This window comes from Camarhynchus parvulus, chromosome 8 (assembly GCF_901933205.1).
Source record: "Camarhynchus parvulus chromosome 8, STF_HiC, whole genome shotgun sequence".
Taxonomy (NCBI): Eukaryota; Metazoa; Chordata; class Aves; order Passeriformes; family Thraupidae; genus Camarhynchus; species Camarhynchus parvulus.
The window spans coordinates 16,158,629-16,186,015 of NC_044578.1; the positions used below are offsets into that span (position 1 = coordinate 16,158,629).

A 27,387-nucleotide genomic window follows, 5' to 3' on the forward strand; every position below is an offset into this window, starting at 1 on the left:
GAGGTTTTAATGCTGATGGCCTATCAATACAACCAGAAGAGCTCATTCGCATAACACTTTCTTTGTTAGCAGCAGAGACACACTAATGAAATTGTATCAGCAAATCTTACTACTGGCAAAAAGGCGGCCTTTTGCTGCATTGCACATAGCGCTACAGCAACAAAAATAACTGCACACATCCCAAGCTGCCATTCTTTACCAGCAATAGCTTTTATCTGTGCTCTGAGTATCAGCAAAAGAGAGCTCTAGAATGAACTCATATTTTCCAACCTTTCGTCTAAACCATGTGCTGGAAACCCAGTACTGCTTACAAAAAAAGATGCGATTTCAGAACAGGATTCAGCAATGTATAAATTCTCTAATGGCAAAAGACAGCCACTCTGTAGATGAAATTTGGATTATCTTTTTTTCTTCCCTTCCTCAAGTTAATAAAAGCCTGCAGCAAGCTCTGAAATGTTTCCACTGCAGCTGGATTATCTTGTCTGCCACAGCAGTTGTCCTCTAAGAGGCTGTGCCTGCCAGAGCCTTTGCTGCAAGTTATGTTTTGTAGATACAAGACACTATGCACAGAAAAATTACGTGCACAGGAACATAGGTGCACTTTCACAATCCTTTGAAAATCTGAACCAGAAGACTTTTCCTAGATAATTTTTATCATTTCTGTGATTCTCTAATCTGGTGAGTTACAGTGTCCCCTTTCTTTCTTATATTCATTTACTACTTTTTGTGTGACCTTTTTCTCCACTTCTTTTCATCTCTCAAGCACAAAGTCAGAGCAGCTGCCTTCTTCACTACTTGTATGTGGTCACCATGACTGATGTCCTTCACTAATATAATTCTTTTAATGGGATTGGTCCAAGTTCAACTGTTGATGAAGGATTTATCATGTTGGCTTCCCAGTGTTCCTTAACTACTGACACACAACGTGTCTATAGACGGTTCTGTGTTTGAATACAGACTTGAACTTCCACAAATGCAGGAGCAAAGATATTAATTTAACAACTAGTTAAATTTTTTTTCTTAATAAAGGTTACTGATATGGGAATTACTTAACTTCCCACTTACTCACTGAAATAGCACTTACTTTTCTTCCACAATGTTTCAGTACTTATAGGAGACAGAATTATAAAATTTATACATATTATCACAACCTTTAAATTTTCCATGTTTGCTGCAGTTCCAAAAAAGTTTCATACACAGCTGATGCACTGAGAAGTATTAAACTGCTTATACAAAAATTGTTGCACTGCCAACTGGAAAAAATGCCATAGTTTTTATTTCCAAATTAACATAAGCTTCTAGGTCATAATATTTACAGAAGCTGTGACCCAACAGGGCTGGATTCTCACTCCTAAATAGCTTCCATGAGGTTTCAGATGCCAGAAAAAAACCCTGCAATGGGCTACAGGCAAATTTCAGTGCTCTAGAGCTGCACAGGCTTGGAGTAATTAACCTCACATTTCTCCCACCTCCCAGATCTTGGTAGGGTCTCATGAGGTCTAAAGTAGAAGTAGCTGGGAGCCCAGAATACTCTAAGGATCCTGAGACACCCCATAACCCACAAGCAGCCATGGTCACATGCTGGAAATCAAGGCTCCATCAGGGTCCAGTCCTTGCCTGGGCCATGCAACAGAAAGCTCCCCAAACGCCCTTTTCTTTCAATACAGTATTCCATTTTTGCTAATTTAGTTTAGCATGGGAAAAAAGTCTGAGACACTGGAAAATTATCTGTGATTAGAGGCTGCACCAATTCAGAGACATTCCTAAGTATTTGGTTGCACCCAATTAAGATTACACGTGACTTCTAGCAATTGAAAATAGTAGTTGAAGAATGAAGGAATAAATAATTGTGGCAAAACTCCATGTAATCAAGGCTCAAGAAAAATTTTCAAGTCTAGTTATACTCAGAATATGTCTGTTTAGATAAAGCATTTTCTTAACCATTTGGCCCATGTCTTGTACACATCAGCCTAATGTAGTAACTGCAAAAAAAAAATTCAAAAGTAGTATGGGAACCAATAGGGATCCATTAACTGAAATATTAACTAATTCAAAATATAGAGGTGTTACTAATGATAACACACAAGCCAGGAATACTCAGTTTTACTCATGTCCCAGGTGATTTTCCAAGACTTGTGTTTAAAATTATTTAAGCAAATTTTAAACCATAACACGTAACATCTCCCTTTAGGGAAGGGTGGGTATCATTGGGCTGATATGCAATAGAGGCTCATGGGAGGAGCTGCTGGAAAACTCCTGAGTAAGAAAAGAGAGCAAGGCAGTAAAAGAGGCCAGGATGAGCAGTGGTGGCTCGCTGCCCTCCCTCCCTCCCTCGCTGTGCAGGGGGCTGTGGTACCTGTGCGCGAGTAGATGAACCAGAGCGCTCCGGTCAGCAGGGCTCCGATCACGAACGCCGCAAAGGCGATGCCCACCACTGTCAGTGTGTCCAGCCCGTACAGCACCGCTGCCCAGGGAAACACAAACACAGGCACTGCTTATTTCAGAGGCAGAAATCCTGCAGAAATTCACCCCAACTCTTGCATGGAAAAGCTTTTTGAAATTTCATAGTTAACTAAGCACTGGTTTGAGAAACTGACTGACAGATTTGCATCAAGGAAATTAAAGTGATGCTTTCAGAGTGGCTTCAGTCCAACCAACTATTCCACATCACAAAGTAAAACTCCAGCTCAGCACACCCAAATCTGAAAATGTCGCAAAATTTAAGCATTTTTGGTTGGCTGTTAATAACTTGCTTTCAATTAAGTATTCATTTATCTTTAAAGTGCATTTTAAAAAGGCTGAAATGTTTGGCAAAAATGCTTTTCATTTAAATGGCCTAACATTCAAACAAACTTTCCCCTACATCTCCTCAAGTTCAGTCTGAAATCTAGGTGGAGAACGGAACTGCTGTTAAGAGGAAAGAGATGCCAGCAAAAAGTCAGCGAAAACATAAATAGAAACAATTATTTTTCACATTTGGCAATGCTTTCAATAACTGAAATTAATTCCAGATCACAAAAATAGAAGTACACACACACACACATAAATCACTTTCTAGGGGAGAGGCCCTTTTGTAGGACCATTTCAAGGGTAACAGCATTTGGTTCCTGGATGTATTGTCCTCCAGTGTTAATCATCCAAACAGAAACATTTTTGGCCTCTGTGTTTTTATTTTTGATAATCAGAAATACTAAAAAAATTAATAATCATTTTGCAATCTTTTAGGGAAATTTCTTCTTAAAAAACTGATTTCTAGTTTTAGTATTTTTAATATCTCTCAGTGCAGAAAATTGCTTAGTCCAAGGAATAACATTTCACTGACTATGCTGGCCAGGAAATGAGCTGACTGGATCTTAGTAGTATCCTTCAGTGGAATTTTCAGTTCTCAGGACACAACCAACACCCTCACTTTACACATCCTGCATCCAACAGATGCCCTTAAGGACATCCCTCATCCTCTTTTGACAAAAGCGTCTCCAGCAGCTCCTGTTGGCAAGAGCCTTCAGGACCCATTTCTGGGTATTTGTGACCTGGTTTGCATATACAACACCTGACAGATAGTGTCTTAGAAGGGTTTTCTTTCATTTTTTCTATGAGACTCTTTCTGGTTCCTTTGGCTACTTCTAGTCATTCAAATGCAAACACAAAAGACTATACTCAACATTTTTTTCCACCAGGCACCAGTCAGTGTCCTCTCCTCTTAGGAAGAAACACAGTGGAGAGAAGAAAGTTGCATGGAGAAGTGGCAGAAGCATAATTGCTCACCACCTTTGCTATTTTGAACAAGTTTAGTCTTGAAGACACAGGGACGGGAGCAGAAGAAAAACCTTCCTTGCACTTCCTCTTTAAATCTCCCTTTTCTCCATTCATTCTTGCTTTTGGCTACACATCATCTGCACCTTCCTATTTATTTTCTTCTAGTGCTGCTTCTCTCCTCTTCTGGGTCACTAATCGACCCTGATTCATTCACTACACCAAGATAACATTAAAACCAAAGAAATGAATCCATATCAAGGCAGTGATCTCATCTAAGCGAGCACCTGGGGCTGTGGTGCAGGACAGGAGTGAGGCTGAAACAGGACACACGTAGGGCACAGAAGCTCTGAGGGATGGCACTGCTGCTCTCACACTGCTGTTGAGAAGGAGCAGCCCCAGCAGAGAGGGGAGATAACACACACACCAGCACATGAACTTGCTAGGGCTGAGACTCTCAGGAGTGTTTCCCCAAACCTGTTTTTCACATACACAAAAGGTCACAGTCCTCCCCTGAACACTGATGGGAGCCTCTCAATCAACAATACAGCCAGAATTCTATTTTGTCTCTGAATTCAACAGGCACACACTGAAACTTCTTATGAAAGCTTGAAGAGAATTAATTTATCTAATGCTTTGTAGACAAACATTTAAAGATGAAAAGAGGCTGTTTTAAGAGTTACTTACGTGGCTGTCTCACATTTGGCTTTGGAAGGGAAGGATCTAATTTAAAAGGAAGAAAATGCACAAAACATTAATCAGATAGAGTTCCACATGCAGCCTACAAACTATGCAGATTCTGATCTGACAGAAAGACATTAACTGTAATTTCTGCAAACCATGAATTTTCAAGAAAAGCAGACCAAATTCAGTAATCTCACTCATCTCAGAAAAATTCTTTTCATATATTAATTATTCCTCAAGGGACTCCATCTACAGTATAGTTCATGCACCCCATATTTTGCTGGCAAATACACTGCAACCTTTCCCAAATCAGATGTCATCAGCCGTGACACACAGTAACTCTGGTTACCCTCTGTAGAACTCTTAAAGTTCACAGATTGTGAAGGAACAAAGATTGTCTTAAGGTGATTACATTCATCTGACCACTCACTAATCATGACATACCAGCACACTGAATCACACACACACACAAAAGCACACACTCATTAAAGATCAGTGAGTTTTATAGCACAATACATACTGCTTTGTCCAACTTGCATGAATATGTGTTGATTCACCCATTTTCCTGAGTCCTACACAGTATTCAGTCTTGGAAGTTCTAACTTGTGTGGGTTTGTTGTTGGTTTTTTTTGTTGTTGTTTGTTTGTTTTTCCTTTTTGTTGTTTTTTTTCGGGGGCAAGTTAAAAAATTTATATATAAGAAATAAAAGTTCATAGGTATTGTTCAAAGATCAAAGATATTATTTTAGGCAAGAATATCAAATATCATCATCTTAGTGATAAAGATATCACCCCATAACAGAAAGAGACAAGTAAATGTTTAAGAAATTAAGAATTTCCCCTCCTTTTTCTTAACTGGCATCTCTTATCTTTCTCCAAGAATGCCACTTCAAGCAGAAGAGCTAGAGATTCTGGCTTCAGACCCAGGGACCTGTTTGGTTAGCTGCAGCTTGATTCTGGATTGCCCAGCAACTCAGGGATTTCATTTATATTCTGGCATATCTGAGTGTGATCAGTGCAACAGATGTAGAAGGATTTGATAAGACTGTATTTCAATACTTGGTTTTGTATCTTTAGCAATTGGAAAAAATAGTTTAATTCATTTCAATGCAAACATAATAGCCCAAGAATACTGAAAATAAATATATTCAATTATTTAAAGTGTTCTTAAATAAGACTATGCTTCTAACTTCTAAAACCCAGATGGCAGCACCAAACTTCCAGCAATATCCTTTAGACCATTAGGTCCTGAGAGACATGTGCCTATAAAACCCAAAAAGCATTTTATCCTTAAACTGTGTTATTGTGTCTTGTTCTAACACGTGAGTATCTCTTGCGGATCGCTTTTGGCAGATGGTCCAAAACAAGTGGAACAGTAGTAGGAAACAGGTGAGGACATAGAGGCTGTGTGGGGTGGTATATGCACAAATAATCTGGAAAGTTATCAAGTGCACATAACAGCAAAAATGTAACTGAATGTAAGATCTGCAAGGAGGGCTGGACTGAAACCAAGGAGGCCTGAAAAGTACAAACATGGGTAAGGGCACTGTCAGATTGTCCAAACACTCCACTGCCATATCCCAAGTGCCAAGAAAATGCCTTCTGAGCTGAGAGGAAAATGAATTTTCCATGCTATTTCTATCACTGGCCCTTCCACAGAGAAAATGAAATCAGCTAATGATAAGCTGTGTTGCTCATTATCAATTCTCTTCAGACATCCAGTTCTTAAATGTCTTTTATTGTGATTTGCTCAGAGCAACTCAGAAGCAGTGAGAATCACTGACCTCTACAAAAACCATCTAGTTTAAAAACAAGTGCTGCCAGCCTTTAGAATTATCAACACTTCCTATACCTTTGTAGGATAGAGGCACTTGTTAATTACCCTTTCGACCTTCTTTCTATGACCTGTTTTTGCTGTAGAAATAATAATCTAAAGTTTCCACACTAGCAAAAATCTGAACAACACTAGTAGATTATTTCAACAGAACATGTATTTCCTAGCATATAAATGGCCATCCATGTGCCTTTCATAGGAGTGGGACAGAGCATGGGGAAATGCAGGAATGCAAAGGGAATGGAGTTAGGTTTTAAACACTTCCATTGGGACCTACTGCAAATTCTCATTTAGATATAGTATTGTGATTTCTAATACAGGCAATGACAGTTATAAGCTTGTCTGAAGAAAAAAACCACCTTTGCAATGACCAGTTTGTTCTTTTGAAATGTCAAGCCCATGACTTTCACATGTGGCTTGATGAGGAGAACCAGGGGCAGTACCTCACACAGAGTGGTTTGCAATAGTGAAAGCTGGTTCTGTTCACATCAAAGAAAATTCACCTCTGAGAGGTAAATTCTCCTGTTCAATAATGTGATATAATTTCTTCTCCAAATCTTAGGTTCACGTATTGGCCAACAATGGCATTTGGCTTTAAGAAAGGGGTTTGATTCACTGCAGAACTGCATACCAACAAAGCTACATTGTTAATGTGCCACTTTGTATTTTGCCTGAAAGCTGGGATAATGCTGGGGAGATTTCCACTAAGAGTCCTACAATTATACCAAATCACCCACAATGCAACAAAATACTCTATCACACTGTTGTCGTGTAAGTAATCTTTATAAATTTAGCTTGTCTTTGCACACTGAGACCTTGTGCCTCTGACAAAGACAACATTCTGAGTGGAGCCCGAGTTGGGAGCTGTGCACAATGCTCCACACATCATAAGGACCAGAGAGCTGAAGTACGAGTCTGTTTAGTGAAAGACGAATTTCACTTGCAGGATTTACTCATTCCCAATTGAAAATCTACTCAAATAATATGAGAGCTGAGCAAAATGGGAGTCCAGAATCAGGCCCAAAGCACAGTTTTAATTGTAACAGCAACAGATCAAATACTTGACTTTAAGTCATAGTGGATTTGGTCTGTATTAACGATTTTGTTAAAAACCCTCCGAACTAAATATGAGCTGACTTGCAGAGTTAGACAGAAACAGTTGTTGTCTATGTTCCCTAGCAATGCTGTATTTGAACTTTAAATTGTTCAAAGACTAACAGCATGCACTGTAAACCAGAGATTAAAGGACTCCTGATCACCACCCTTTTGATGCTCCCTGAAAAGCATTCCAGAGGTCAGACAGCCTTTGGACACCACTGGAAGATTTTGATGCGTATGGGAAGCCACTGAAGCTTCTTCTGAAATGTCAATGCAAATACAAAAAGAAAATATAAATGAACATATTTTCTTCCAGGACTGCATCAAAACATGACTGATGCTCTTGTCAGAGTGATCTACTAAGAAAAACCTTTTAATTAAATGAAACTGAGAACAGTTCTTACTTCCCATCACTCACAGGACATATTCTTAAACAGGAATAAGGTCCCATCATGATGTTTGGCATTAGCTCATAATGCACTTCAGCCTCTCCAACTCCTTCAACCAGTTACTAACCACACTCCTTTTTTTTCCAAGAAAGATGACATAATCAAACAAGTCCCACCAAAGTGGAGCCCCTTTGTGCATACTATCCTTTGCTCTTCATAGTTTAAGAATGTAGTGAGTCTCCAGGGGCCACCTCTTTGCCTTACAAACTTCTCAGGCTTTAAGATCCTCAATACTTTGTGATTCTATTGTTATTATTCATAAATTTATATTTACAAGCACAATAAATAAAGGACAGAGCAGGGAGCAGAAGACTGCCTTTGATCTCTGGGCAACAAGAAATTGCTCCAAGTGCTACTGCTACATTCATACTTCCAAAACCCATGTTATTCTGTAATACTTTGAGTATTCCTCTCTCAATGCTCAGCAAACCCACACGTCCAGAGAACAGTAATGTGGTTAAAAATGGCTGTGACTTGGCCTGATGACTGCTGCCAGGGAAATGTCCTAACAAGTAACATCTTACAGACACAGCACCAGCACAAGATTATACAAAGTCACATGCTCCCTCATTTCAAGTGACTGTATGTTACACAATATTCTATATATATATAGCATTATCAAACAGGTCAAGCTCATTTTTATACCTTCTTGTTTTGCTTCATGTGTTATTACAACAAGGGGCTTGGTGAAGGTTTTCTTGTTGTGCATCATGGCCAGGATCATATCCACATTGAGAGAGGTGCAAGCTTCATCAGGAGGAATGCACTGAGTGCAAAGAACAGAGGTCAGAGTCACCCATCTGCCAGTGGCACAGTTGCCTCATAACCAGTTTTACCCTACACAATTTACCAAAAAATGAGAACCTCCAAACAACCTTATCTTTTGTAGCAATCAGATTACAGTATTATCTAATACAGTGCATGTCTTTGGAAATTAAAGCTAACATTGTTTGTGCTTTGCATATGCATATAAAAGATAAACTTGAACCACTTGTGCAATAAAAAGCAATTTCTATTTGTAGCCACCTAAAGAAATTTAAACAGCAACTGCAAATTATATAGTCAAAATGCACAGTATAATAACTCTTATCTACTAAAACTCTGAGCCTAGAGATACCATGTTCATTAGACAATTCCACAGAAAACTATCTATTACCTTGAGAGTTCAGATAAAAAAATACACTGTTTTTATCTAAATCAGAAGTTTTGATAAATTTCATTAATTACTGACCTTTGGCAGTGCTTGAGTATCTTTGCCTTCATTTGTACACAAAGTCAGCTCACAGTGAAGAAAGAGCAGTGAGATGTTGAACATTGGTTTGAACACAAAGCTAAATCTTTTTCTGTCCTTCTGTGCATGTGGTATTGGAAAATTCTTTTTCTCAATACTGTAGAATTTAACAGATTCATCTTTAGGACAAATGTTTTCTATAATGGTATAGTCAGACATTCTATCTGGATTTGAAAACGGGGAAACAAAGCACGTTTGAATAGCAAAGCCCAACGTTCTGTCAGCTTTAGTCACAGACACCTGCATTAAAGAAAGAGACAGTAAAATTTCAGAAATGACATTTTTAGTTCACATTTCATTAATATTTTCAACAATTTTTAAGCAGTTTTCCAGTGCCATTTCCAATCTGAAGTATTTTGAAGGCTAAATGTTAAGGATAAACTGTCAAACTGAGAGACAGAAAATCTGTGGTTTCAAAACCAGCAGCTGTTTAATAGCATAACCATGCATAAATACAGCAATCCCTTATCTTTCTGAAAGCAGATGAAACCATCCCTCCCCAGATAAGACACACAGTAATGTCTGTGTCTGCCACCTGAGATGGCACTGCCTCCCTTAGACACGCAGGGTACAACAGAGCTGTATGGAAATCAATCACTAATTCCATGGTTTTGTATCTGTTCAAAATTAAAATGAAAATAGGAAAAAAAAAAAGGCAACAGACACAACAGAGAATCCACCCCCAGGCAAGAGAGGAATGCAAAGGCAGAGAGGAGGTCATGGTCTGACGTGTGGGAGGCATTCCTGGGCTGGAGGGGGTGAGGGAGCCTCCTAAAAAGCCGTCATTTCTTGTGAAAGGATCCTTTTAGCTTATTGTAAGTTTGAAATTCATATTCTTTTATGAAAAATAATTAAGACTGAAAGCCTCCAATGCCCTGATGTTGCTCAGCTGGACTGGAATGCAGACAGTAAATGCTACAGAATAATTCAAAGGAAAAAATAAATGGAATTTGTAACAAATGAGGCATGTTGCTCTTAATAAACAACAGAAGCATTTATCCAACCATTAACACTGCCCAATGAAACAAGAAATCTTCTTAGAAGAAATGTGCCTTATATGCATATTTAATCCATATGTGCTGCATGTATCTTTAAGGAAGAGCCTGCCAAATTGTGTGGTCTATGCAGTAATTTCTGGATGTTAGGAGTTTTACTGTGAATAAAAGCATTTCTCCTTTCTTCTCTCCCTTATGTGAGCAGCAATTAAATTAGAGATGAAGGGATGTGCTGAAGCATCTAAGCAAGAAAGACTATCTTCTAAAAAGAGCACAAATAAAGATGGATGAACAAAAGTCAGCCACAGATACTGTCAGGAAACAAGCTGATGGTGTAAACTAATTAAAAAAGAGATTATGGAAAGTAGGACAGGCATACTACAGTTAATTAAATAAAAAGATGAATGATATCTCAAGGAAAGAAAAGAAACACAGGAGGAAAGTGGAAGATCAAAATATGGTAAGAAAATGACAGCAGAGAAAAAAGAATAAAACTCCAGAATCCAAAAGATTCAAACACAAAAAAAACCCCATACCAAACAAGGAAAAAGGAGATACAGAATTTTTACCAAATATGAATTTATCAAAACCCAAAAATATTTTTCTTAGTAATAAATGCAAAAGAGAAACAAAAAAGGGGAAAAAGCCCTAGAGTCGTCTTAAAAAATGGAGTCACCGAAGTTCAAAAATGATGTTTTCCACTGTGCAAGAAAGAAAAACAGAATAAAAAGGCTTTTGCCAGGAAAGGTGATGAAGAAATCAGAACATCTGTCTGAATAAACAGCTCCAGCAGGCTCAGAGTCAGGGGGATTCATCCCAAATCAATGAAGGAAGTGGATGGTTTTAAGGGTTTGTTATAAAAAAATTCTTAACTGAGTGTGACAGACTATTTTTGCTTTAGCTGTCTTAAGTACTTTCCACTGGGTAGAGAAAAAATAAATTACAAAGGACCCTGAAATAATGAAGAAAACTGCACCAAATGGGTCACTGTGCTTATCATGTGCAACATGGGCTCCCAAAGAGGAACTGACGTGGGCAAGAGAAACACAGCACAGCACTGCTGCTTTTTCCTGCTCTTACAACCCCATAGCTCACACCCTGTGATTTACCTACCTAGAAACTGGCAATACTTCTTCATTGCCAAAGCTGCATTTATTAAGGTCTACCACTATTTGAAAAACCAAAATTCTGTTCACATAGCTATCTTTAAAAATACTGACTGTATTGGTGTGAAATTCCACAGATTTCATAAGCAACTCAGCAACACAAGGAAATATTGTGCAAAATGTACCTGAAGTCAAAGGTACCCAGCTGTTGATTTTGTTTTAGTGTTACTTATCTAAATCTATTAGATCTCATATCTGGTGGCATTCAGAAGGATTATAACTGATGTTTTAAAGCAGACTGGAGAGAGAACAGAATCTGTATTGACTGTGCAACTTGAGAACACTAGCATATGAAAGTCACACATTTGTAATAATTTTTTTGCATGTCCACATCTTTCAGGTGGTTCAGACACACAATAAAATGAACCCATCAGGACATGCCTGTTTGGAGCTTGAGCTCAGAAACCACCTTAAAGTTTGGTATGGAAAACCAGATTTAACAGGAAGCACCAATCTACCTTGTAAGTTAAATTCATCCATTTCGCAAGAATCCTTTGGGTTTTTTACCCAAAATATTGTCCTACTTCTTATCCCCCAGTTTCTGTTCTCTGCAGGCATCAGAGAGGCCTGAACCAGCTGCCCAACAAAACCTTTTAACTGACAAGAACAGATTTAGCTCAGATGCACAGCCTTGCAAAACCCGTCTGCTAGTTTGAAGTCTTTTTCAGTTTGTTACCTCTACATATACTGGCCCATTCTTGGCAACAGAGAAGAGTCCTTGGGAGGGAGCAAGGAATAAATCTGTTTTGTACAGATCCATGCTGAAGGTCACATTGGTGATGTGTGGTTCAGGAGGCCAGAAAATGCCTCTGTCATCCTCTGGCTGGTGCAGTGTGCAATTAAACTAAAATGAGAAAAAAAATACAGTAACATCATGAGTCAGGAGTGGTAGGACACATTTCTTATGTACAATACAGGCCCACCCACACTACATCTACTTAGTGCAAGTCTTCAACAGGGTCATAAGAAACAGTAGTGAGAAGAAATGTGTTAAAAGACAAATTAATTTCTAGACAATTAATGTAATTCATATGAAAGGCCTATTACAATAGGTATTTCTTCACTGTCAGGTGCAAAACCGAGGGTAACATACCGCTATTTCAGGCCAGCTTGAGAAAGGCACCTCTCCCTCATCAGCATCCCCTGGAAATCCATTATCACCTGATTCCATGTCCTCATCTTCAAAGCCACTGCCTTCAGCTGGTGCTGACAGCTGAATGACAATCTGCACAGAGAGGGATAGCAAACAAATTAGATTAGGTGATAACCGAGCACTCTCGTGGTTGTTATTTTCTGTTCTCTTCAGAACAATGCAAAGGCCACAAGAAGAGCACCAGCTAAGCAAATGGTGAAAGCATGTCTTGAACAGCCCTGTGCTGAGCACGTAGGGTATGCAGCTTATATTTAAAGAATGCCTGATTTTTTGTCCAGATTTCAGAGCCAGTGAAGAAGGACACCAGTCTGGGTGTTGGTGTCTGAATGAGCAGCCCAGCATTCCTATTCTATTTCTAGTATTACTATAGCCAACACTGAAAAAAGAAATGGCTTTCTAAAGAGATATTTTGCTGCTAGCAGTTCTCCTTAGTGTACTCATAAAAAAAAAATCACTAAAAATGTTAGGGTCACTAAAGGATTTTCTCTTCAGTCATCAGCAATTTTTTTCAGACATGTACACCCAAAGCCATAATATTGACTTCCTCATTTTCCTCCCATTTTTTTTTCACTGAATTCTCCCCTTCTTTTTTTTTTTTAAATCATCCTTTTCATATGTCTTCATTTCTTCACCTGGAAAGTTATGGTTTTGTTTTCCAGTGGTCTGCATTCTGCCTCTTTATGCTTGCAGCTTCTCAGCTAGTTCCTTCCCTCTCAGGATTTCGACTTTGTTTTCTTAGACTTAAAACAACTGCTAAAAAATGACATACACACACTCTTTGACACTCCACTGCAGGGTGTCTGTGTTTTAGGAGAAATGCTCCCAAATTCTGAACAATCCCATACATCATGTGGAGTTCAAGTGTATAGCCAGGACTATTAAAAGACACGATGGAGAAAGGAGAGAAGGTAAATAACTACTTTACTTTGGGCCATAAGAGAATACAGGGACCATGAGAGTGTTTAGCTCCAGACCTGTGCTGTTCTGTCACTTGCTGAAGATTCTATCTTGGTTTGGACTGTTTCTAAAGTTAGGTGCTACTGACTCCCCAGCATAGAACAGTTTTAACCAGGCAAGGTCAGATCAGATTGCCTGAGCTGTGTTTGGGTTGGACCACAGGCTTTCCATCATTTGCCAAAGTTACTTCTATGTACTGGAAAGCTCAGCAAGAGAAACATGTCATTACTTTTGAACCCAGAATATCTGCATTGTACTGTGGCTCATAAGCTGAGCCAATCTGGAAGCAGTTGATTACAACCTAACTGGGCTCCTTTGCATCACCACTCACATACAAGTACTCAAGAGTCCCTTCATTATGTATAGCAACTGCTAAAAAAATATAAATTCAAATTGCAGGAGAAAAGCATGCAAAATAATATATATATATATATATATATATATATATATAATGTCATTTCCTCACATTTTAAAAGCTTTCTTTCACACACAATTTTAGAAGAAAAAGACTACACTTGATTCAGGGTATGAATTTAAAGGTGGTGCTTTGTGCAATTACAAAACTTCATTCCTATTGCTCTTTACAGCAATGTCTTTCTGCTTATGCATGGATGATCAGAGCTGCACAGGGAACACCAGTGCAACTTCTCCCAGACTGGTACAGATGGTCCCCAAAGGGCAGCTGTGCTGTAAAATGTATTCAACTCCTCTGTTTTCCTTTGGGATACTAACTGACCACTGGAGCATACTGAATGTGCAGCCTTCCTACCTCCTTGAATGCAGGGACTGCGGCTGCAACTGAGCTAGGCAGGAAGGATCAGGATGCCTCCTTTATGCTAAGACTAAAGCTAACTGCAATGGCTTCCTTGTATTACTGTGACACGCAGTACAGAAGGTGGATCCTCTTTGCAAAGTACTCACAGAGTTAAAATAGACAATCTTGTTGAAGATGTATGCTGTCCGAGTGCCACACTTGTTGAGTGAGGATTCCAGGATGAAGTGGGTGCCGTTCATGCTGGCTTTGCAGGAGTGGTCCAGCAGCGAGAGCTCGGGGCGGGCGTGGCCACCGGCCTGCAACAAAGCAGCTTTGTCAGGGCTGAGCAGCACTGGGCTCCTGCTGAACTGCAGCTCAGCACTCTGCCTGACTGCTGGAAGGGAAGCTCATTGTACTGAAAGCCAGGGAAGGGCACTCGCAAAATGCTGGTACACATGGCACACAAGGAATAAATGTAACATGGAAAAAATGGAAACAACAGGTTCATTATTAATCTATTGATTAATAATGCTGACTCTGTTTGGTCTGAAATGAGCTAAAATGCTGTTTCAGGCTCTTTTCCATAATACAAATGGACACAAGCAACCTATCAGCTGGTAGATGGTAAAGACAGATTTTTAGATCTATTTACACTGCTACCAAAAGCAGCTTCTTTGGAAATTAAAAACTCAGACTGATGGCTGAGTACAGTAATTTTTTGACAGAACCAACTGTACACATCTTCAATCAGAAATCCCTCTAAAAACCATCAGATTTCTAGGAAGAGAAAACACTATTCTGAGTTATGGCAAAGAAGATCCACAGTGGATCTCACCAAACTGTTTTGGGGGGGTTGTGTGGTGATGGCCGTAGGATTTCGAATGTTTATTTTTTCAATCAAAATGCAAATAAAATGGGCTGTCCAAAAAAGCCTCCCCAATTCTGAGAATAAGGTATCACACCAACCTGTAGAGAATCTTTTTCTACAGCTACTGTCATAACTTTGTCATCACACTTTATTGACAGGGCCATATCAGCACTGCCCTGAACTTCTTCAGGTTCTTTATGTTTTGAGAGGGAATGCCCAAAGTCATGATTTATTAATGTATCTACTGAATGCCTGGACGGGAAGATTTCTTCTCCCATTGTGTCATGTCTTCCTCTGTTAATGTGAAATGGAAAAGTCAGGCCATCAGTATTCTTTGGAGCTGGCAGTGGGTTAGCACCCAGCAATTCTGTCAGCTCTGGAGGAAGGGAATGGTCTTCTTCATCATTCATCTCTTCTAAAAAAAACCAAAACCAAACAAATCCACATTAGTCTATTAGATATTTTTATTAAAAAGTATCCTGAACTAATAGTTTTCATACAAAAAAAATCCATAAAGGGAGCTCCTGAAGGCCATTAAAAGCAGCATCTTTGCACTCTTCAGGTAAGTAGTCACAACTTATACAACTAAGAGTTTAGTTGTTACTGAGGCATCTAATCTTGGTGTCCTTAGTCCCTGTCAGAAATCTCTCTCACCAAGAGCTGAAAATAAACTTTTGACAAGTGGACCTATTATATGTCAAAGATCCAGCGAGATTAAAGAAGCATCACATTCATCAAATATACTATTTTGGTACTGCTGAAAGAGCCTAAGTGCAAATCATTAGGTGAAATTCTTCCACTATCTGACCCATCAGAAATTCAGTCACTACTGCTGTGAAACTACTTATATAACCAGAATGAAGCTAAATAAGAGCTAACTTTAGAGTGAGTAAATGAGGAAACTCTCTCAGCTTATACATGTGACTGCTGAGGACAGAGCCCATGAGAGTGCAATTGATAACAAGAATGTAAACATAAGCTTTATCAAAATTGTAAAACAATAGTTTTAGTGGTTGAAATTCAGAATTAGTGAGAAAAACAGATGCTACTCTGCTAGCTTCAATGGACGCACATTAGCAATTACTTTGGCCAAATACCCATTCCTTTTTCAATAGTTGTATTTATTCTGTTTGCTCAGACTTTTTTGGTAAGCCACTCATGTCTGTAAACAGTTTCAATGTTTATTTAATCATCTCAAGGAAACACTATGCTCATACTTTTGGAAAAAACACACTAAAAAAATCTAAGCTGGATTTATTCACTAACAAGATATCCAGTTGCTGACATCTATTTCAGTGAACACTGGGTACCATCAGCTATGAAGTCTTGCAAGTTGGATAAACTATAAACATTTAATTCCACCAAATTTCAGGAAATAACTTTGCCTAGACTTTTCTAATCAAAAAGCCACAGATTATTACTTGCAACCATCAGTCATATATATTACCAGCATTCTTGATGACAAGCAGTAGAAGAAGTGCAACAGCCAAAACCAAAGCTTCAAAACTGAGAAAACACCATTCAATTGTATTCCTAGAAACACAACACATGTTTTTTCTATATGCTAAAAGTTCATCTTCAAACTTACCTATATCTTCAAGTTGCAGATGAAATCTGTTAGCAACAGGTGCTTTTGTGTAGGAAATAACTGGACTATAATTATGCTCATAAGCCCACTTGATCAAACTCTCATGTGATGAGGGAAGGTCAGGTATTACTGATTTACTCATAGTCATGGATCGTTCTGTTTCTTTTCCAAAACCAATACTATTTGATGTCTGTAAATAAAGAAAAACTTGGTTTGTGATTTACCACTTAAGGATACTTACAATGGAATAGTGACACTGATTGAACCCTGGTTTTTTATTCTGTTTTAATCTACTAAATAACAGCAAACTGAGGACACCTGGGAAATAAAGCAAACCCTGCCACCTTAAGCACATAACTGCTGCACAGATGGAAAAGAACTCCCTGCTTCCTCTCAGCCTCTGCCTGCGGTACAGTAAATCAGAAACTGTTCATCCCTAACCGAGACAGAGACATATTTACAGCCTTTTGTATAAGGCCATACTTTCTTCAAAAATGATCTGAAATTACTCCTGAAGTGAACTCAAGATGACAAATGAATTTTCAAATGTCTCCGAATTTGTTGGATTAGAGCATTACTTAAGATGGATAAAGGAAAACCTTTGTTCAAATGAGCATTACTGAAAAAGGCAAAAAGCATGCTCATGAAGTAGAGCTGATAGCAGCTAACGCTGTAAGTCAGCTGGCACCAAGGACAGGCTGTGTTTGAATGAGCTTCACCCAAGAAATGCTCTGTGCCTCCTCCAAAGAATTGAGTTTGTTAAACACAATTGAACTAAACACTCAATAGAGCAGTAAGTGAAAGCATGCACATTTATGCATGGCCAGACTACTTAAAAAAACAACGTTTACCTTCTGTAAATGAAAAGATTTTAGAAATTAATTAACAATACAAATTTTACACAAATACATTGATACAGCAAACTCATAAATGCACATGCTGACCTAATGAATGAACATGCTAAATTATTAAATAAATGAGTCACACAGCCACTTAATTTTCATTTTACTGTAAATGTTTTGTAAAATTTCAATTTTTTTTTGTCCAAACAGGCAAGTCAAAGGAATAGAACAACTATCTCTCAGTGTTAGAGAGAAAGTTCAAAATTATTCAGTGGTATTATACAAACATGTATTCAGCAGCTTGGCATCTTTAACATGTATTCATTCACACCAAAGCTAAATACATATACATTTATTCTTACAGTCACAGCATTACTATTATCACTGTAACAATCACATCAGTGGCTACAGAACAAGCTGAACATAGATGCTGCAGGTGCTGCACGATGACCCACGTTTCAGCCATTCCTGCAATGTGATTGAAATGCACTTTTTAATGCAGCTGATACCATGGAATGTTCCATACACACTTTCATTCCCATGCATGATTACCTTCTCCATCATACAGTCTGCATCTTCTTTTCATCCCCACTGTTTTTTCCTCAATGTGAACAAATCTTAAATCTTTCACTCTGGAACACCAGAAGATTGACTAGAGAGATCTCTCGTAGTGCTCCTATGGACATGCTACACAGAGGGCTCAGCTGTACTTCTCTACCTGATATCAAAGTGAGTTTTTCGAACTAAGAAGTGAATAAAGCATGTAGAGAGTCCTGATGGAATGGCATAGCGTACCTTGAGCTCCCTCCCTCATTTCTTCCTAAGGACCCTGTTCTGCAGCCTTTACACACTTGGGGCTTCACAACTGAAGTTAAAGATAAATTTAAGTACAGAGTGTCTGGTTTGAGGATACTGTTACCAGAACAGCTATCAATGCTCACCAAAGGTCACTGAAGATAAGAAACAAAAATGGAGCAACATGTATCCTAATTTTAGTGCCTCATGACTCTGGGATCAACTAATCTTTGATCTTCAACAAGGTGCAAATCTGGACACGACTGATCATGTATTTTCATATCACCACACAGCTTTGACTGGTAGGAGTTATTATGCTAACCTAGCTTTGCTGCATCTCTTTACTTTTCTGTCACAAGGAGACAGCTGAACCAATATTTTCTCAGAACTTTACTGTCCTAGCTGGCACCTGAGCATTTCCAGGGCTTGTTTCCACCCCTCCACTCCACAATGAGCCTGTAAATGTTCAGTCTTGCATCACCCCACTGAAACAAAAGCAAGAACGAGGGCAGGCAGGAATAGACCTTCCTTAACTTGCTGCCCTGCCAACACTGTCACACACAGTGATTGAAACCAGGCAATCTGAGCCTCCACCTGTCTGTCAGAACAGATCCCATTTCAAAAAGTGCTGGGCAGTTGCTGTCAGGTAAGCAACCGTCCCTCCAAGCTTCTGAAACCCTCAAGGGTTTGTTTTATACATTGCACCTCTCTCACTCCTTGCCCCTCAAACTTATTTTCTTTCTGGAACTTCACTGCACAGTTCCCAGCTTTGCAGAGGGACCCCAGCTGCAAAGGAAGCGATGTGAACAGCAGTGTACAAGCAGAGAACCACACAAGCCCTGCATGTAAGGACTGCACACAGGAGTTAAACACAGCCCAGAAGAAAGCACTGCACATACACCACATGCAATTGATTTACCTAAAGTACTCCCATTTTACTTGGGTTTGTGTCCATCCCCTTGCAGAGTTCCAAAAGACACAGCAAGCTGGGAGATGAGCTGTATGACCTAAAACATCTCTCTCATTTTTTGTCTGTGAACTTGGACCTCAGTAACTTACAGTACTGGGTTTGAGGCAGCTTAACACTAACCTTCCCCTCTCAGCTTGCCAATCCCCTCAAGACAATTCTAATTCGTAGTGAGGGCAAGAAGTTAGGAAAATTGAAGTGCATGGAACTGCTTCAACTAATAAAAAGAACATTGTGAAACATTACCTAATTGCTTAGTAATGTTTTTATGCATTGTCTAAATTTGGGCTTGGAAAGGCTTTCAGCTTAATAGAGATATGAAAAGATGCTAAATGCTGGATATGCAGGCTTTTTAATGACATGGGGGAGTTTAGTTCCCTCCCTTACTCCCTCTAAATAAAGGAAAATTAACATATATTCAGAAAATGAAGCATCTGTATAAATGAAGTAGTAAAATAAATAGTTACTCACAAATCCTAACGTGAATTCAAAGTCTTTTTAAATACTGACATTTCTGTATATATTTAATGTATTACTTTCTCTTTTTGTTAATCTAAATAAAATGCTACCTTCTACCACTTATTACAGAAACTATTTTTAATTATACTTTTTACTTATAATAACAATAATAACTAATAAAGAAGAACTCTAAAGTTTTTTAAGCAGTCTTGCTTTCCTATATTCAAGTGCAGCATTTTAGAAATGTTAAAAACCTGTAGAAATTATCTTGTGAAAATTGATCATCCATAAAGTGATAGCTTTATGGACATGAAATACACCACATGAGCTGTTTCCTAGCATGGTGTGAACTAAAGCACAATTCTCTATCCTGTGAAAGTAGATCCATATATGCCCAAATATACAGTGGTGAATTTTATGACATAACCTAGGATGAAACTATGAAGTCAAGCATTGTTTTTCATCATTCTGCTTACAAGAGTGGTAATCCTCAGCAACCAAACTTGACCTTTCTCTTTAAGGACTATTTCAGACCTACAGAATGACCAGAACATCCTCTCCTGTCTGTAAGATAAATATGTGTCAGGGGTCAAGAGGGAACTTCATCATCCACCCTAGATAATTTTTTCCATTAAATTTTCTGAGCAACACCAAAAATAGCTTTCCTTTAATTCCCTTCACTCTCCAAAGCTACTATGAAGTCCTTACCAATCTATTTTCTTGGGAGATTTAGGTCAATTAGCCTTTGCATTCTGCCAGAATTTCCTCTGCACAGATTACAAGCAGAAAGCAACTAAGCAAAGGAAAATTGCTATAAATACCAAGAATTGGAGTTTGAAAATGTAACTGAATTGTTGCAAAATTGCTGATCGTGAGGCTCATGGGTGGTCCTGAGCAAACATTCAGCTCAACTGTACAATGTGCTTTTAACTGATCACTTAATATGGCAATAGGCCACAAATTTATAGGCTGCAAGATCAGTTCAATTATATTTATTTCAGAGCAAGGCAACACACATTTTCTTAGTAGAAAGTGTGTTAAGCCACAAAGCCTGTACCAAAAATCAACATAAATCAGCATCTCCAGTAATTTAAGAAGTTTAACTTTAGAGAGCCTGGTTTTAACATTAAAAACAGCTCTTTTTTGCTGTCTGAGGAGAGTTAGGTCAATTTGACCAAACACTGGAGACAGAAGTACTGGCAGGGAAAGGGATAGATACTACTACAAGCACAAGCAGAAGTAAAGGAGTTTCCACTTCTAAAGGGACGTGGGTGTGTGCTGCATATCTAATATTATCTATTCTGCACTTGAAGGCATTGTTCCAACTTCTGACATGAACCTGTTGATCCATATACCAAAGTAACAGCAAAAAGAGAAATGAACATCCTCCTCTGCGTTTAGGATGCTTCAACAGAAATCCAACAGACACAGACTAAATCCTTGTTCTAACCACCTGGCTTCTGCAATGTGTTGGTCAGTTTTACAGCCCATATATTGAAAGCTAATGAGAATAAAAAGTTTATGCATTTACTCCTTAAAATGCAGTAATCATTAAAAAGCAGCTAAGAGAAAACATCCAGAAATCAACATGGTTTAGCACTATATCACATTTAAATGGATTCTATACCATTGCATTATGATAGCTCTCAAAAAATAAAGGTGCCTTAACTTACAATCACTTCCAGCTTTCCCTGGACATCATGAGACTTGATAACCCAATTGACAGACTTTCTGCACTTGAGGATAAGCACCACATCCCTGACAAGCCTGGCGCCTGGCTGAGATGGTTTAATGTCAACGATTATATCCACCTGGAGAGCACTGTATGTGGAAAATAGAAAGTTAGAACAGAATGCCAGAAATTTTCAGCTATCAACCTTCTTCCAATCCATCATGTTTCTACTGTCTGGCCAGCTGATTAAAATGCTGGATATTATCCCGGGCAACACAACATGTGCAAAACAGATTGTTATTCCATATACACTTAAGTGATTTTGCATAACAATAGAAACAAGTACTTTTTAGAAAAAAAAATATTTCTGTCTCTAATTTACAGGAAGCGTGCTACTCAATTCACCTATTATTTAGTGCAGGTAAGTGATATGGCTAGCAGGTTGCTTTCTAAAGTAAACATAATTTTCTCATTTCACTGTGACAGTGCCTAAATATAACTGTTTCGGTTTCCTCTGGCTATAACTGTATTAAAACTTAAAATAATACCTTAAAGAAAGTAAAGAAGACAAACAGGTTAACACACATGCATAAAAAACCCAACCCAAACCACAAGTACTATACTGGGGGGTGTCTCTGCCTAAACAGTTAAATTGTGGAACGACTTTGCTTAAGATCTTGCGTGCTTTGAGGAATTAAGCTGTGTATTCAGTTTCCACTACTTCTGGGTATAGAGTTACTCTAAAAAGAAAAAAACCCAGATGTCCAGCCTACTGCTTGCTGGAAAATAGATGAAAACTATCCAGATTTTCAAGATCACAGTAAAATAAGTAGAGCAAATGGGTTCTTACTCATCAATAACATCTCAACATGCAAAATACCAATTCAACAGAAAAACCTATACTTCCAGACCATCTTATGGGGCCATACATTATAAGAACGTGCTCATCTCCGTGTAATAGGTTCCAACTAATATTCTACACTGAGCCTTCGTGTATCTTGGGACCTTTGATCCATCTCCTGCAGTTTACACATGCCCAGCTCAGCTTCCGTAAGTTTCTTTGGGGATTTAAACTTCATAAGGATAGCTGTGGATAACACATAAAACTAAGAAAAAAGTAACTTAGTACTTTTTTTTAAACTTTTTTATTTACTTTTAACAGCAAAACATTTAAACTTTTTGCAGTGTTATCATCTCAAAAGCAAATTCCTATTGTGCTATCATCCAAAGCCAAAAGCTTGGAACCAGGGCTGTCACTGTGTAGCACTACAAGGGACTTGGAAGGATGCTTGGCATCAGCTCTGTTCAGGATGGGGCTGCATCATCATTTGGGGTTACCAACTCCACCTCCCACTACACTACCGCTCCACTCCACCTCAACACTTTCTTACTCTCCCCAGGTTATTATGCAAGAAAATTATCAGGCTCTGAGTTCAAAATCTTGCAATGAGAATGATCCTTTTCACAAAAACACCTCCTCCCACCTCCATCTCCCCGTGTGGATTTCTCATTAGGGATAGGATGCACTCACATGCAGCTGCATGAGGAGCAGAACCAGACAATGCCAGATATCCAGTGAATGCAGTAAGCAGACAGGATTTTAATTCTACTTTATCTCTGATGAAATTGTAACCTTCTAAGTTTCATAGCAAATTTCTGTTCTAGCAATCATACTTGGCCCGTAGTCATACTTGGAAAACCTCTTCCTATCTGAAGCAAACCCCACTTATGTTCTCCCACTAAGATCTAGGAAAGACCAGCAAAAGATGAGTATTCTACATGTCTTACCTCCCAAAGATACTTTTGAAAATTTAGAAAATCCTCATAATGTGTACAGTGAGTTACTTCTCCTAACCAGTAATTAAAAAGTTTTTTAGTCAGTACACCACTGTCAACCCTTGACATTTCTCATAATTATAAAATTATCCCTTAAACTCAACTGGAAACTTGACAGAAAGTACTGTTGTGAATCTTCAGAGCAGCTGTGGAACACTTATCATAGACCACAGATCACTGCAGCCTCTGGGCACTCTTTGGGAGCCACTGTCCTGGACCTTGCTGCCAGTCATCTCTACCTGTGACAAGTCAGGATTACTTTCAACCTCTGTCTCACTTCCTCATACAGTGGTCTAACCTTAAAACTTCTCTGTCAGATACTGCCCCTACTGATATTCCCTTATTCACCTTATCGTATAGTGATTGATTGAGCAAGAAGGGGAGCAGTATACAGTCCATAAAAGCTGTGCTTTGCAGTCTTGTCCAGAAAAATCCTGTGATTATGAAGCAGAATTCAAAATCTTTACATAGCGAAGAACCAATTTCTATTTAAAGTATTAAAGCCCAAGCTTTTCTTTAAGGATGAAATGGCTACTTTCAGTTGATTTTTATAAGACAAGTGAAGTTTTTAGCTATTACTTCAAACAGTTTTAGTCTATTTAGATGATACTCTACCTGTTAGGATTGGAATTTGGAGTACTTAGTTCAATGATATGAACTTCTCTTTCCTGGACTAAGTTAGACATGAGGCACCCCTCTGCTGGTTTTGGTTGTAGGTATCCGGCAAGGTAATTCAAAGAGAGAAAATTCTTCTTTATGTTGCATGAGGGAGGAAAAACTTGATCTGGAGGGGAAAAAAAAAGGAAAGCATTTGGACCTTTAAACACAGATATCAGCTTAGATGTATGCATATAGCACTTCAACTTCAGTGTTCACTATATTGCTGAAAGGCGTCTCTACCATCTATTATAAGCACATATGACAAATCATCATATTGGAAAGGAGATTACTGTTGCACTAATACATCAACTTTCTAATAGTTATTATTTATGGATTTAAGCACTTAATGAAAGAAAATCCCTGTAAAGAGAATTTTGAAAACAATTCTGAAGAAAAATATGTGAAAAACTTTTCAAAACCAATAAAATATATTTCATTTGTTCTTTGCATCTTCACAAAAGATTTCTTTCTATTACCATTTACTCTGAGATAACTTTTGGAATCAACTCCTTCTCCCTGTGGAAATGTTTTATTCTTGTTATTATAAATGTACCATTTTTTAAATACTACAGAAAGTACTTTCCATTTCCTTACTTAATGTATTTCCTATATATTGTGTAGTCAGAGTCAGTATTGTCTAGAAACCAACAAATACTGCATTTCTCTTGCATGTGGAAAATTAAAAGCATCAAGAAAATTATGGAATCAGCTGTTGATATTAAACTCTGATCACAATATGCATAGCTGAAAGAATGAAATTCTAGCATAGCTATTCAATCTCTCTTTTGGTTTTAACCAAAAAGCTGAATATGAGCATTACAGAACCCCAGAATGTGCTGAGATCCACAAGTGTCATCGAGTCCAGCTCCTGGCCCTGCTCCAGGACCATCTCCAGGAGTCACACTCTGTCCCTGAGAGCATTGTCCAAAGGCTTCTTGAACTCTGTCAGGCTGCTGCTGTGAGCACTGCCCTGGGGAGCCTGTCCCAGTGCCCAAACACCCTCTGGGTGAAGAGCCACTAGTGTAAAATGCAAGCCATAAAAAATAGTCACTTCATATGAAATTCTCATGCACAGTCTATTTTACTGTACCCAAGAAACACTATTTCTAATGAAAATCTTGAGCACTTTGCCTTTCTGAGATAGCTTGACATATGAATTGTCATAATACACAGAAGGACTAAGTACCATGCTCAAGCACTTGAAGTCCTGTAAGAAAGAATACAATTCCACATGCCTGGGTCTTTGACCATTGCTGTACAAGAAAGACTTTTCCTATTAAGGTCAATAGCAAGATACAAAAAAAACCCCAAAAACCCAAAAGAAAATAAATCAACTAGCATGCATTGTGAACACAAAATTGTGAAGAAACTCTTATGAGCTGTTCTGAGACCATGCACTCTCTAAATGAGAGCTGAAATGTCACCTCTGAAGTGCATTTGTGTGTGCTACCCAGCTCTGCAGGAAGACCAGAGACTCCTGTGACCCTGGTCTCTGCAGAAACAATCAGGGGAGTTTCTTCTCCTGATCTTAACAAAGCAGCCTTTGAATATTAACCCTGTTGTGTCCCCTACAGAAGTTACTGAAGCTGTATAAGGCTGTGACTATTCATACTGCCCAAGCAATGCACTTCTCTAACATCTGGTGTGTGCCCTGCCAGATTAGCCTTGAATGCAGCTGCAGTTCTGTCAGCTCCTCCCACAACAGCACAGAATGGAAAATGATCCCAAATGGTCTATGCTGAGCTTAAATTTTTAAATATATATATACACACACACACACACACAGAGACAGTAGGTATTTTCTTAACTGCTGCACAACACGATTCAGGCCATAAAACACCAGTTCTGGAGCAGTTTATGCGTAATTACCACACGTGCTATTGTTTGCCATTGCAAAGAACTCAGTTCTTGCTGCTGGCACTTCCATGAGGCGTCTCTGGAGCTCTCCAGAAGTGCTGCTCTTGCTGCCAGAAGCACAGAGAGTCCCCAGCCTGGGCCCCCACTCGATAGCAAGCTTTTCCTCTGCAGCAGATTTCAACTCTATCACAGGCTACTTGACATGCACACCAGAATGAATTTACTCTCATCCACACCAGTTACCAACATCGGGCTGGAGCAGAAAAGAAAAGGGGATCCATTTCATCTTTCTTTGCTCACTACACATCCCCTCTTTGTTAGTTTCGGGGCTGTCTACGTACTTTGGAAAGGGACTGCAGGTGTCTGCAATCAATTAAAAACATACCAAAGGAGCCAACAAACAGTCAGTTTATGGATTCTGTGCCTCTCTAATCTCCCCAGACTCCCAATAGGGAATCAGGCGTGGAGTTTGCAGGCAACCCCCTCAGCAGAGGGTCTCTGGCCAGCAGCTGGGGTGCCAAGGGGCCCTGCTGGCCAAAGGCAGCAGAGCTGTGAGCAGAGGCCAGCAGCCACCTTCCTTCAGTGCATGGCGCGCGGCCTGGATGGACACACAGCACTGCACACCAGGATCTGTCCTTTCTGTGTGCAGCACTTCTGTTTCACTGATGAGGACAGACACTGTCTGCTCTGTTCTGCACAAATTAGGTGTCATCCACAGGTTCCTGGCTGAAGTTGAAGCTTATCCAAGCTTAACATCCCCCTGAGGAGGTTTTTGTGCAAATGAGCACTGTTAATCAAGTGACACTTCCAAGACAGGCACCCTGGGCAGCAGCAGTTGGATGCAGCAATAAAAATCCCATCCAAGCAGAGCTTGCCTTTCAAAATCTGATCTGGGCATAAGCAAGGTGTTTGGAATTTTCCTTGGGCACTCTGATGGTAGGGCTTATTTATGTGCATTTCACAGTTTGCTAGCCCTTAGCACAACAGAAATCAGAACCTTGGCTGGCATTTAATGGCAGGATAGAAAGGGGATCAGGGAAGGGCCTACAGGAGTCTCAGGAGGGAGGATGCAAACTCTAGGCAGTGCTTATCCTGCAGCAGGACACACAGCCAGGCCAGACACAATGGGACCATGTGCCAGCATTAAACCAAGCAAGCATGGCATGCAGGATATGTGCACTGGTGTGTACTGGATATAAATTCAGAGTCAGGACTGATGTTTCAGCTTCTGCCAGGACAGAAGCACAGTGTTACTGTCTGTAAATAAACTGTACATTTTCCAATTTAACTACTGTTAAAACTAATTTTTTTTTTCTTATTTAGGTAAGAAATGTGTTGAAATTAGGGTCCCTCCAGGCTAGCACATTTGCCCTGGATTTACTGGTGACGCTGGATGCATTAGGTAACATTTAGCTAACTGATAGGACTTCCTGACTTGCTGAATCATGTCTTACTGAACCATGAGGAATTAAACTGACTTCTGCTGTAAAACACATACCAAGAGCACTGTCACCATGAGCAGTCCTGCTTTCTAGAATCTGGCAGTGATTATCACAGCAGTCACTCTGCCCTCTCCTTCATTACACAAACCAAAGCAAGAACAAGAACCCTACTTCTTGTGCCCTCTTCCTCCACATCCCCATTCTGGCCCCTTAAAATTCTTGCTGTGATCACCATCCCTGCAGTATTTGATCCGCCACTCTTTAGAAT

At 39.2% G+C, this 27,387-nt stretch overlaps 1 protein-coding gene across 1 annotated transcript in view; it reads right to left on the reverse strand.

Moving 5' to 3' along the window:
* TGFBR3 (transforming growth factor beta receptor 3) overlaps positions 1–27,387 on the reverse strand; it is a 109,043-nt gene that overhangs the window by 6,718 nt on the left and 74,938 nt on the right. Inside the window, exons 6-16 of the mRNA XM_030953894.1 lie at positions 23,776–23,944; positions 21,326–21,473; positions 16,590–16,779; positions 15,100–15,416; positions 14,301–14,450; positions 12,363–12,494; positions 11,946–12,113; positions 9,049–9,348; positions 8,463–8,583; positions 4,441–4,476; positions 2,357–2,464 (exon numbers count right to left, since the gene is read on the reverse strand). Of these exons, the coding sequence (XP_030809754.1) occupies positions 2,357–2,464; positions 4,441–4,476; positions 8,463–8,583; positions 9,049–9,348; positions 11,946–12,113; positions 12,363–12,494; positions 14,301–14,450; positions 15,100–15,416; positions 16,590–16,779; positions 21,326–21,473; positions 23,776–23,944 (1,839 nt within the window). The remainder of the gene's footprint in view (positions 1–2,356; positions 2,465–4,440; positions 4,477–8,462; positions 8,584–9,048; positions 9,349–11,945; positions 12,114–12,362; positions 12,495–14,300; positions 14,451–15,099; positions 15,417–16,589; positions 16,780–21,325; positions 21,474–23,775; positions 23,945–27,387) is intronic.